Source organism: Cetorhinus maximus, chromosome 12, assembly GCF_964194155.1.
Source record: "Cetorhinus maximus chromosome 12, sCetMax3.hap1.1, whole genome shotgun sequence".
Classification (NCBI taxonomy): domain Eukaryota; kingdom Metazoa; phylum Chordata; class Chondrichthyes; order Lamniformes; family Cetorhinidae; genus Cetorhinus; species Cetorhinus maximus.
The window spans coordinates 39,423,533-39,436,286 of record NC_135890.1 but is presented as its reverse complement, the minus strand read 5'-3'; the positions used below and the strand labels follow the sequence as shown (position 1 = coordinate 39,436,286).

Here is a 12,754-nt window from a genome sequence, read left to right as displayed (position 1 = left end):
CACTTAGAGGGTGGTGAACCTCTAGAATTCTCTACCATAGAAGGCTGTGGAGGCCAAGTCACTGGATATATTTAAGAAGGAAACAGATAGATTTCTGGACTCTAAAGGTGTCAAGGGGTATAGGGAGAGCGGGAGTATGGCGTTGAGATAGAGGATCAGCCATGATCATATTGAATAGTGGAGCAGGCGCGAAGGGCTAAATGACCTACTCCTGCTCCTATTTTCAATGTTTATGATATTTTTTGATGATCCTTCTTTTAGATCAGTGGTGACAATAGGTTGTATCTCAGAATTATTCAATATAAATAAAATTGGGAAGCAGTACCTTAAAATTTTGTGTAACAGCCTGAACAAAGCCTCTTTCACCACACACCTTTGAGCTGGAGACTAACCTCAAGGGCCGTGCTTTCAGCTAGTGATATTATTGGGGAGCCATGGCTTTGCTGGCAATGCATGACGTTACTAGGTCTCGCAGATCCTTTTGACTTTGGATCATGCTGCAGCAAGAATTGGAAGTTCTCACTGCGGCCAACAAACCAGATAAGTTTGTATTTTCCTGTGCAGTCAGCAGCATACACTGCTGCTCCACTGCTGACTGCAAAATCTGGGCTAATGTGTTTTTACCTCTTATCATGTCCATGGGTATTTCACAATATTACAAAATCTTAAATAAACATTTTCAGAATCTTGATACAGGTATTAATTCTGAGGAACCTGAAGGTTAACTCTGTTTCTCACTCCACAGATGCTGCCAGACCTGCTGAGTATTTCCACCATTTTCTGTTTTCATTTCAGAGTTCCAGCATCTGCAGTATTTTGCTTTGATGTTCGTGTTTAACTGTGACTTCTCTTCCAGGAATGCCCACCTTGAAGGCGTTATCTATCTCTCTCCAATGGGATTTCCGTTTGTTGTTTCTACCTTGTTCATCTTCATTGCTTTCCATTTTCCTTCTCGTGTATGATCAGAGTTCGTTTGCAAGGTCGCAGACCTGAAACATTAACTCTGTTTCTCTCTTCACAGGTGCTGTCAGGCCTGCTGAGTATTCCCATCATTTTCCGTTTTTATTTCAGATTTTCAACACTTGCAGTATTTTGCATTTGATTTAACTTATTACACAAGATAGGATAATATTTCAAGAGAATGTAGCTTTAAACACGTAGGACGATCTCAAAAGTCTATTGGAAGAAATATTTGCTGAAAGGCTTGTTTCTAATTGGAAAAAAGTCTGAAACTTGGAGAGTGAATATACTCCACAATGGCTGTTTCTGGATCTCTTATATAAATTTATCATCATATTTGACAGTATATGCAGAATAATTTTCCTGCTGTTAACTGCAATGCAATTAATTGGATTTTTTTCACCTTTCTGAAGCTGGTCTAAGGTATGACATTGCCCATTTGCATAAATTCCTTAAGCAATCAGGGTTAATTGTTAGAACTTAGATATGTTAGCATTGGAACATAGTTTTTGTTTGTAGAGGACACTTACAAAAACTTTAATCTTGCTGATTCAGTGATGAAATTATGCTTAATAAATCTAAATGCTACAATTCCACAAAAATAGTAGGCCAGACAAAACAGAATTCTAATCTTGTTTACCCTGTTTTAAAGTACAATAATCAGTGTCTTTTTCAAAAATCTGTCAGCTTGGCTAGGTTAGTAGCATTTTTTGCCCTTTGAGGCAGAAAATAAAGCTGCAATTCAAGACTTGAACATATAAGCTATGCTAACACTTGAGTGTGCTACTGAAAGAGTACTGAATTAGCAGATATCATCCTTTGAATGGAATGTTAAGCATAGAACAAAACAGAAATTATATCACAATGAGAAAAAAATGTGCAAGAAGAAAAAAAGGAGACACAACAACAACAAAACATATTTAAATAGCACCCTTAACACAATGTAACATCCCAAAGTACTTCACAGGAACATTACACAACAAAGTATGACGCTAAGTCACATAAGGAGATATTAGGTCAGATGACCAAATGCTTGGTCAAAGAGGTAGGATTTAAGAAATGATTTAAAGGAGGAAAATGAGTTAGCGAGGCAGAGAGGAGTCAGGAAGGAATTCCAGAGCTCAGGCAACCGAAGGCACAGCCACCAATGAGGGAGCAATTATGGTTAGGAATACACAAGCAGCCAGAATCAGAGAAGCGCAAATATCTCGAAGGCTTGTGGAATTGGAGGAAATTACATAAACAAGCAAGGCCATGGGGGGACTTGAAAACAACAATGCAAATTTCAAATTTAAGATGTTGCTTGGCAATGTAGGTCAATGAGCGGAGGATTGATAGGGGAACAGGATTTGCTGCGAGTTAAGACACAGACAGCAGATGACCTCAAGCTTACCGAGGGTAGGATGTGGGAGATGTGTGTTGGAATAGTCAAGTCCAGACATTATTAAAGCATGGATGAGGGTCCAAAGGAAACAAAGGGGAAAAAATGCTTTAGAAATTGGGAATACAAATAGGACATCACAGAGATTATGGCACCTGGTGAGGAGGGCAGGGACACAAAAACACTAGGACCTGTTTCTAGTATACCTAGCAAAGGAGGTACTAAGGCTGCAACCCTACCTGCAAAAGAACAAAAGACCTTCAGGTACATAGATTTACCATTGTACATGTAATTTAATCTAATTTTGCTATTAAATAAGCTTCATGTCAATTTCCATATAAATTTTCCAAGAACAATTAATCTACTTTGCATTCATGCTTATATACTTTTGACCAACAACTCTTTCGACATGTAATATATGCCATTATATTCTCTGTGATATCCCCTTGCACCTGTAAAGCAGCACATTCTCCTACAGGCAACAACATTGTGTCATATTCCAGTATACCATTAACTTTAAGTCAATACTTTAAAATTTTGAACACAAACAGACTATTAAAATGGCTGCTGCAAATCATGTGATTTTTGGCATTTTGAACTCTGGACAATCCCGAGTCTCAAGCAACTACCTAATTAAATATGGGCATTCACAGCCATCCAGGAATTCACAAATCATTTTAAGGATGGACAATCAACAGAAGAACTGCAGTATTCCAGTTGGCCCATCCTTCTGTTTCACCATGGACAAAAGAAACATTGAAACACAATGTGTGTTAGACGAATGTGAATGAATCCCATCAATCTTTCATTGTATTATGATGGTCCCTCATCCAAACTAGACCAGGTGAATTTCAAGGTGTCAAACCTCAACACGGGATATGTAATCAACACCACTACCCCATTTTGGAAAAAGAACTTTGAACTTGAACAAGTCACATGGTGAAGAAACCATTTTATTGTCTGATTTTAAAATAACAGCAAGAAACTGTTCTGCAGACAGAGTTCCACCAGAAAGCCATCGAACCAGCTGCGAGTCATCTTCACAGCCAAGGTAATAAACGGCAATACCTTGAACATGGGAGGACTTTCCCCCAACCTGTTCAAACTTCGAGTTCACCTGAGAAACAAAATCCTGGAAATTTGACTACAAGAAGCCTCACAGCTTACTAAGAATCCTCTGCTTTATAAGACCTTCACTTCAACTAAGGCACTTATTCATCTAAGAAACTACAGGTCTGCCATGAAAGGGAATGAGACAATCATAAATTGTGATTGTATTGTTTTAACCTCATCTGTATCTAGGCTTTGTAGGTATGGTTGTGTGCGAGTTGAGTGAGATGTCACGATTTAAACATCCAGGCCCAGGGCAAGCATGTGATAATAAATAATTATAATAATAATAATAATAATAATAATCTCACAAAAGCTGGCTGCTTGAATTATTAAATTGGGACAACCACTCTGAAGGTAAGAAAATATATATCCTTTACATACAAACATAGTGATCACAGGCAATAAAAATTAGCACATAAATTCTGTCTGTGACAGTGGGAGAGCCACCATTATCACAAAAAGGAAGCAATGTCTGGTAACTAGTTTTCATGTCACACCGAGGCATCACAGTTGTTTTTGTCCATCACATTTCAGCTTCAATTTAAGTTTCTGACACACTTTCTTTCACCATCATTGTCAAGTGTGCTCTGCCTGAAGGCAGGTCCTTGGCTCATAGTAGCCCTTCCATGTCTCTCTATCCTGTGCCAGTCTTTTCATTTGCCAATAACTTGCTTCAATTTTTAAGCCATCCAACATTGATACCGTCTTCCTTTCTGTTCTTCCTTGAAATCTTCCCTCCATAATGTCTCTTACAAGTCTGTTTCCCCTTAAGATGTGCGCTACCCAGTCTCTCTGCCTTTTCCAATTACGTTTAACAAATCTCTTTGCTCATTCAATCTCCAAAGACTTCATCATGTGACTTTTTCTGTCCAGTAGATCTTTTCCATTCTCTTCCAAACCCACATTTCAAAGCTATTTAGTAAGTTGGTCTCCTCCTTCTGTAAGGTCCAAGTCTCACATCCATACAAAAACAGAAACAGAAATACCTGGAAAAACTCAGCAGGTCTGGCAGCATCGGCGGAGAAGAGCACAGTTGACGTTTGGAGTCCTCATGACCCTTCGAAGGGTCATGAGGACTCCAAACGTCAACTGTGCTCTTCTCCGCCGATGCTGCCAGACCTGCTGAGTTTTTCCAGGTATTTCTGTTTCTGTTTTTGTTTTGACTCCAAATCAAGATCTTTACAAGTCACTTCTCCAGCTGTTTATTCGGCTTTCAGGTATGTTACTGAGCCATGTAAACCAGGAGATCCCAAATACAATACTTGCCTGTGCTGAAATTAGCTGATTTGTGGCAGGCTGCTATTTGTCTCAAGTGTCACAAGAGTAAAAGGAAGGACAGTAGGAAAAAAAAATTTAAATCAGCTAAAGTTCCTACTACCATCTGCTATCCTGAGTTTCTACTGTAAAGTGAATTTTTTTTAAAAAATTCTTTCATGGGATGTGGGTATCACTGGTTAGGCCACCATTTCTGCCCATCCTTAACTGCCCTCGTGAAGGCGATGGGGAACTGCCTTCTTGATCCGGTGCAGTCTATGTGGTGTAGGAAGGGAGTTACAGGATTTTGACCCAGCGACAGTGAAGGAACAGTGATATAGCTCCAAGTCAGGATGGTGTGGGGCTTGCGGGGGAACTTGCAGTGGTGGTGTTCCCATGCAACTGCTGCCCTGTCCTTCTTGGTGGTAGAGGTCGCGGGTTTGAAAGGTGCTATTGAAGGAGCTTTGATGAGTTGCTGCAGTGCATCCTGTAGATTGAAAAGATTGTTGCCACTGTACATCAGTGGTGGAGGGTGTGGCTGTTGAAGGTATTAGATGGGGTGCCAATCAAGCTAAGCTCATATGTCAAGCTAAGGAAAAGTACATCTGGGTGCAATCAGAAGACATACTTAGGGTTGCCAACTCTCCAAGATTGGCTTGGAGTCTGCAATCGAGGATCAATCTCCAGGACACTGCTGTTTGCAATCCTGGAGAAAAATCATTATTCTTATCGTATTAAAAAAGATAGTTTAAAAAAAATTCTTTGAACATTTCTCTTCACCAAATATAAAAATACTGAAAATGGAAAAAAAGGTCTATTTGACTGACAGTCAAGCATCATTCTCTTGGGTAATGAGGTCTTTTTGCTTTCCAATTGGTGTAGGAAGGCAGTACCTTCACAAGGATGGATGTGCTGGCCGACTTAATGGCTGGATCATGGGGACAAGTCATGTGGTGAAATCTTCAAGAATAAATTTCATCACATTTGGCAACCCTAAATATACTAGTCAAATAGCATGTACCCATTTACTATGTAGGGCCGCACAGATCCTTGGGAAAGGTACTAGTAGACTGCCCGCAGAGTTACTGGGAAAAACAAGAGGGAAAAGAAAAAACATTGGAAACATTGGACAGCAGTTCAGTGGTCAGTCCAAATGAGATTAATGTGCATAGGTTGGGTATAATACAATTGCTGTTTATGGAAAAGCATACAATTTGCATTGACAATAATGGGCTGTAACTTCCAACTAGCACTGGAAAGTGCTGGCCCGCAGAAATTAGAAGAAATAAATACCTACTTATCTGGTCTTGAAAATTACCTTGCCACTTCTGTTTGCTGGAGCTGCTTGGGGCCTGCATCGAAAGACTCCTCACAGGCCCCAGTGAAGTCTAGCTCTAGCGTATTCAAGGAGGCCATGCCCTCTTTTAAAAGGCACTTTAAGGTGGTCTAGGCAGGGGGGGGCAGAAGTCCGGGAAGGGTTGGGTGTTGGAGGCCCGTGGCGGTTGGGGGGGTTGGAAGGCGGAGGTCAGGGGGTTTCGGGGGGGGTCAGAACTCAGGAGGGATCTGAGGCCCGGGGGGGTTGGGGGGTGGGTTTTGAGGGGTCCGAGGTCTGGGAGGGTGGGCGGGAGTTCTGGGGTATTGGAGATCAGCGGGCTGCGGGTGTTGGAGGTCGGAGGGTGGGGGTGTCAGAGGTCGGGGGGGTGGCGGGTGTCGGAGGTCAAGGGGGATGGGGGGTTCTGAGGTCGGGGGGGTGGGGGCGTCTGATGTGAGGGGCGGAGGTCAGTTGGAGGCCCGGGGGTTCCATTGGGTGGTGGTGTGCGGGGCTCTGAGAGCTGGGGAGGAGTCTGAGGTCCTGGGGTGTCAGAGGAGTCCCATAAAGTCGGTCTGGGTCTTTACAATAGTTACTCAGAAGTTAGAAGAGGTTTTAATTCTTCTACCCTTTTCTGAGTAACTATTGGTGTAACCCTGGCGGACCCATCTGAAGTTTGCAATTTAAAATGCATTTTCAGATGGTTCCCAGCGCAGCGCAACTGTGAAGAGGAAGTTTGCACTTCTGGGCAATTGCCATGCAAACCCTTACCTTGGATCATCCCAGAGGGATTCCCCAGCGTATCTTTGGGGTACCCCCAAAATCCAACGCAAGAGAGTACAGAAGTTACGGGCATTATGATTCACAGTAACTTAATAAGAATCATGTGAATGATAATAGATGTCATTCATGTTTTCAAATCTGTTTTTAATAGATGGCTTAGAGAAATTTACAACAGCTGGAGGAATATTCCTTTGACCCTGTGGGTCTGTTGAAGAAATAGGTATCGCCACCTAAACCATTACTGCAGGATTAAAGCTGTACCTCAGAGAGATCTAATTTATTTCAAGAATAGAGAATTAATGGATTCCTAGGTATGACTATATTAGATTTTTTAATATAGTTTTCATACGAACAAGGAGCAGGAATAGGCCATTCAGCCCCTCGAGTCTGCTCTATCATTTAATAAGGTCGTGGCTGATCTGATAGGAGCCTGAAATTTGCATCCCACCTACCACCGATAACCCCCTTGCTTACAAAGAATCTATCCACATCTGCCTTAAAAATATTCAAAGACTCTGCTTCCACCACCTTTTCAGGAAGAGAGTTCCAAAGACTCTGACCCTCTGAGTGAAAAAATTTCACCTCATCTCTGTTTTAAATAGGCAACCCATTATTTTTAAACAGTGACCCCTAGTTTTAGATTCTTCCACAAGCGGAAACATCCTCTCCATATCCACCCTGTCAAGGCCCCTCAGGATCTTATACGTTTCAATCAAGTCACTTCTTACTTTTCTAAACTCCAGCAGATATAAGCCTAGTCTGTCCAAACTTTTCTCATAACACAACCCAACCATTCCAGGTATTAGTCTGGTAAACCTTCTCTGAACTGCTTCCAATGCATTTACATACTTCCTTAAATAAGGTGACGAATGCTGTACACAGTACTCCAGATGTGGTCTCACTAGTACTCTGTATAACTGAAGCATAACAGCCCTACTTTTGTATTCAATTCCCCTTGCAATAAGTGATAACATTCTATTAGCTTTCCTAATTACTTGCTGTACTTGCATACTAGCCATTTGTCATTCATGCACTAGGACACCCAGATCCCTCTGCACCTCAGAGCTCTGCAATCTCTCAGATAATATGACTCTCTTTTATTCTTCCTGTCAAAATGGACAATTTCACATTTTCCCACATTAAACTCTATCTGCCAGATCTTTGCCTACTATATCGCTTCACTTAGCCTATCTATATCTGATTGCAGCCTCCTTATATCCTCTTCACAACTTTCCTACTATTTTTGTTTCATCAGCAAATTAGGCAACCATCCCTTCATCCAAGTCATTTGTATAAATTATAAACAGTTGAGGTCCCAGTACTGATCCCTGTGGCACGACACTCATTATGTCTTGCCAACCTGAAAAAGACCCATTGATGCCTCCTCTCTGCTTCCTGTTAGCCAGCCAATCTTCTATCCATGCCAATATGTTACTCTTACACCATGAGCTTTTATTTTCTGCAGTAACCTTTGATGTGGCACTTTATCGAATGGCTTCTGGAATCTGAGTACAGTACATCCACCGGTTCCCCTTTACCTACGGCGCATGTTACTTCCTCAAAGAACTCCAATAAGTTGGTTAAACACAATTTCCCTTTCACAAAACCATGTTAACTCTGCCTGATGACCTTGAGCTTATCCAATTGCCTTGCTATAACTTCTTTAATAATAGCTTCTAACATTTTCCCTACGACAGATGTTAAGCTAACTGGCCAGTAGTTTCCCACTTTCTGTCTCCCTCCCTTTTTGAATAATGGAGTTACATTTGCTATCTTCCAATCTAATGGGACCTTCATAATATCTTAATTAGTGGTTTATATCAAGGAGTAGAGTACAGTTTTGCAATCATTCCCAATAACTGCCACTTTAATGGGGTCAGTTTTATTTTGTGCTGTGATTTTTGTTATTTGTCAACAACTGTTACATTAAAAAGTGACAATTTCCCTGCCTGCCAGTATCTTAGTCCAGGTGCTGTACAACCCTGTATTTAATGTATAGTAATTACAGCACAGAGAGAGGTCATCCAGCCCATCAGGTCTCTGTGTCATTGCTATCATTTCAGTTGGAGTTATTTAATCCATTCCTATTTCCCTGTTTCTTTCGCTACCATCCTTTTTGTTGTACTTATGAGTCAGAGTACTAGGGAACACAAAAGAGCATACAAGGTTGGAGAAAGTTTCAGGAGTATGGAACAGGAAGAGCATGAAGGGATTGGTAAACAAGGTCAACATTTCAAATGCAATTCGTTGCGGATGAGCAAACCAGCTTAGATTGGCCATTCAACTGATACTTGCCAAGCAGGCTTGGTGTGGCCAACATAATTTTTGGTATCTTGGACTTTAAGGAGGGTGCAGCAAAAGTTGAGTTTGACAAAGATATACTTAAGCAAGACTAGGCAGAAGCAGAGCCAAACAATGTTGTAAAAGTGGAGTGAATTAGTGATGGGTAGAATATGGATTTTGAAACTTAGCTCTATTGAACAGCATATGAAGGCTTTTTTGACCCGAGAGACAAGTTATGGATCGTGAGGGGGTCAGCACCAAGGGTGTGGAGGTGTTGGTGGGAAACAAATTCAACTGGAGAAAAACTCTGACATAGTCAAAGAGTCAGTCTAACATCATACTGGTAGTTGTCAGGATGAGGGGAAGTAGTAGGCAGGTAAAGTTCTGAGGATACATAGTAGATGTGGAGCGGATGTTTCCCCTTCTGGGGCATTCTAGAACGAGAGGCCATAGGCTAAGGGGTGGTAGATTTAAATCAGAGATGAGGAGGAATTACTTTTCTCAAAGGGTTGTGAATCTGTGCAATTCACTACCTCAGAGTGCAGTGGATGCCCGGACGCATCCGGAGATAAACAGATTTTTAATTAGTAATGGGTTGAAAGGTTATGGGGAGAGGGTGGGAAATTGGAGTTGAGGCCAAAATGAGATCAGTCATGATCATAATGAATGGCAGGGCAGGCTCAAAAGGCTAAATTGCCTACTCCTGCTCCTAGTTCTTATACATAGGAAAATTGATTCAATGCTTGTGGACAATGTCGCCAATAGGCAGTGTGCAGAGGAGGAAAACAAAATGGCTTGTCTTTGATCCTTGGGGAAGTGACCACATAAGGGCTGTAGCAAACAACATTATTAGAGGTGCGCCAGCCATGTTGGACATGGATATGCAGTTAAATGGTCAGAAATTGGATGGAGAGGGGTGAAGAAGACAGGAAGTGTGCATTGTCAAGCTCAGGGGGAGAATGGGAGAGAAGTTGCAGAATGACAGCAAGGAGGAACTAATCCATGGACAATGGGGAAAAAACTAAATCAACAGTCTCTTTTCTAGTATGGGAAAGAACAGCCACACATTCTGGTCTCAAAGCAGCCCTGCCCTCCACAATTCTTCCTGTTGTCAATGTACTTATTTATAACACATGTCGTGGGAAGGAAGAGAGAGGTGCAAGTCCTGAAGAGTGGTCTCTGAAGTGGGAACTGCTTGACAGGGAGAGAAAACTTCAGCAACTCATCTGAATATCAACTGATAACAACCAAAACACAGACTAGTGCTAGTTGAGACCTTTAAAAACTCTCCATATATTATATTCCTCTCCTTATGTATGGAGCAAAACATATTCACCCTTATCGAGGTAACAATTAATAAATCTGACCATTACCTGTAGCTGATACCCTGTCCAACGCTTTCTCTAAGCAGGAACCAGCTGCTACCGATTCTCTAAAAAAAATAAACTATAGCGTTCAAAGGCAGATTCGCTGAACAACAACCTAAAAATATAAAAGCTGAAACATAAAACTCGGCTGTTTTGAAACAAATGTGTCTCAGTATTATTTGAAAGGTTCTCTGTCTTGATTCTGCAATTCTGCCGATGGTAAAGGGGTTTAGCTGGAGTGGCGAAAGTGCGGCTGGGAGCTGATGTGAGGGTGGCGGGAGCGCGGGTCGGTTTATTTTCAATTTGCTGCAGAACCTGAATTCTTGTTAATCATAGTGTAATGGCCAGGCCGGCAAGGTTCGTAAATTTAACTCGGAGAATAAGGGGAAGAGTGGAGAACTTGGGAAAGGAGGAGAGACAGGGGTGGGGAGGGGGAGGAGAGAGGGGAGGGGGGAGGGGAGGGGGGAGGGAGAGGGGGATGGGGAGGGGGGGGGGGATGGGGGGGGAGGGGGGGGGGGAATGGGGGGGAGGGGGGGGAATGGGGGGGAGGGGGGGGGAATGGGGGGGAGGGGGGGGAGGGGGGGATGGGGGGATGGGGGGGGAGGGGGGATGGGGGGATGGGGGGGGAGGGGGGATGGGGGGGGAGGGGGGATGGGGGGGTGGGGGGGGAGGGGGGGATGGGGGGGTGGGGGGGAGGAGAGAGGGGGGGTGGGGGGGGAGGAGAGAGGGGGGGTGGGGGGGGAGGAGAGAGGGGGGGTGGGGGGGGAGGAGAGAGGGGGGGTGGGGGGGGAGGAGGGGGGGGTGGGGGGGGGAGGAGGGGGGGGGTGGGGGGGGAGGAGGGGGGGGGTGGGGGGGGGGAGGGGGGGGGGTGGGGGGGGAGGAGGGGGGGGTGGGGGGGGAGGAGGGGGGGGGGGGAGGGGGGGGGGTGGGGGGGGGAGGAGGGGGGGGGGGTGGGGGGGGAGGAGAGGGGGTGGGGAGGTGGGGGGAGGAGAGGGGGTGGGGAGGTGGGGGAGGGGAGGGGGTGGGGAGGGGGGGGGGAGGGAGGGGGTGGGATGGGGAGGTGGGGGAGGAGAGGGGGTGGGATGGGGAGGTGGGGGAGGAGTGGGAGGGGTGGGGGGGAGAGGAGATGGGGGGTTGGTGGGGAGGAGAGGGGGGGGTGGGGGAGAGGAGGGGGGATGTGAGGGGGTGGGGAGGAGGTGGGGGGTGGTGTGGGGTAGGGTTCTGAGGGGTTTGGGAGGAGAGTGGAGGTTGGGGTCTGGGGAGGAGGGGGGTAGGGGTCTGGGAAGGAGATGGGGTGAGGGGGGTGGGTAGGAGACGTGGAGATGGGGTGGGGAGGAGACGTGGAGATGGGGTGGGGAGGAGACGGGGACAGGATGGTGGTTGGGATCTGTGGGGGGAGAGTGTGGGTGGTGGTCTGGGGAGGAGAAGAAGGTGGGGGTCTGCGGAGGGGAGGTGGGGGTCTGGGGAGGGGCGGGGGCGGGATTAGAGGGTGGTCAGGGGGAGAAGGGGTGGGGAGGAGATGGGTGAAGGGGTGGGGGAGGGTAAGGGGTGGGGGTGGGGAAGGAGTTGAGGGGGTGGGGAAGGAGTTGAAGGGTAGGGGTGGGGAAGGAGTTGAAGGGTGGGGGTGGGGGAAGGGGTTGAAGGGGTGGGGGAGGGGAAGGGGTTGAAGGGGTGGGGAGGGGAAGGAGTTGAAGGGGTGGAGGAGGGGAAGGAGTTGAAGGGTGGGGGTGGGGAAGGGGTGGGAGGGGGTGAAGGGGTCAGGGGTGAGGTTCGAGGGGATGGGGGGGAGAGGGGCTGGGGGTCAGGGAGAGAGGTGGTGCGGTCAGGGTGTAGGGAGAGGGGTTGGGAGTTGGGGGTGTGGGCGTTAGGGGAAGAGGGTGTAGGAGGTCAGGGGGAGAGGGTGTCGGGAGAGGGGGCATCAGGGTGAAGAGTGGGGTGGTTGGTTGGGGGGAAGGGGTAAGATGGGGGCATTGATGGGGAAGGGGAAGACTGCAGGGTTTTGGCAGGGTACAGCGGGGACCACTAGTGGTTAGTGGGGAGTTCGGGGAACACGGGGGATCAGGGGGGATGGTGGGGGCTTGAGGCTGATGGGTGAAGGGTGTGGGGAAGGAGGGGGAAATGGGTTGCAGGGGGTGACTGGGTTGGGGAGGGCAGGAGGCGATGGGTGCAGGGTCGGGGAGACTTGAGGGGGAAATGGGTGGAGGTGAGTGGGACACTCAGTGGGAGCAGGGGGTGGGCGGTAGGGGAAGAGGGGCTGGTGCTGAGAGGGTGTGCGGAAGCGGGGTTGAAGGGGTGGGGGTTGAG

The 12,754-nt window shown here is 46.1% G+C and overlaps 2 protein-coding genes across 7 annotated transcripts in view; one reads left to right on the top strand and one right to left on the bottom strand.

Moving 5' to 3' along the window:
• The window catches only part of ferry3 (FERRY endosomal RAB5 effector complex subunit 3), a 70,001-nt gene extending 59,476 nt beyond the window's left edge, over positions 1-10,525 (bottom strand). For 2 of the 4 annotated variants that reach the window (XM_078553396.1, XM_078553399.1), the window contains exon 1: positions 10,457-10,525. The gene's annotated coding sequence lies outside the window, so the exon portion shown is untranslated. Of the gene's footprint in view, positions 1-5,336; positions 5,415-10,456 lie in introns of all 4 variants that reach the window. The other 2 variants (XM_078553397.1, XM_078553398.1) reach the window with 2 other exon arrangements.
• A 181-nt stretch (positions 10,526-10,706) lies between these two features.
• The window catches only part of rad51ap1 (RAD51 associated protein 1), a 43,512-nt gene continuing 41,464 nt past the window's right edge, over positions 10,707-12,754 (top strand). Inside the window, exon 1 of one of the 3 annotated variants that reach the window (XM_078553392.1) lies at positions 10,707-10,807. In XM_078553392.1, the coding sequence (XP_078409518.1) occupies positions 10,791-10,807 (17 nt within the window). In that variant the 5' untranslated portion in view covers positions 10,707-10,790. The remainder of the gene's footprint in view (positions 10,808-12,754) is intronic. The other 2 variants (XM_078553393.1, XM_078553395.1) reach the window with 2 other exon arrangements.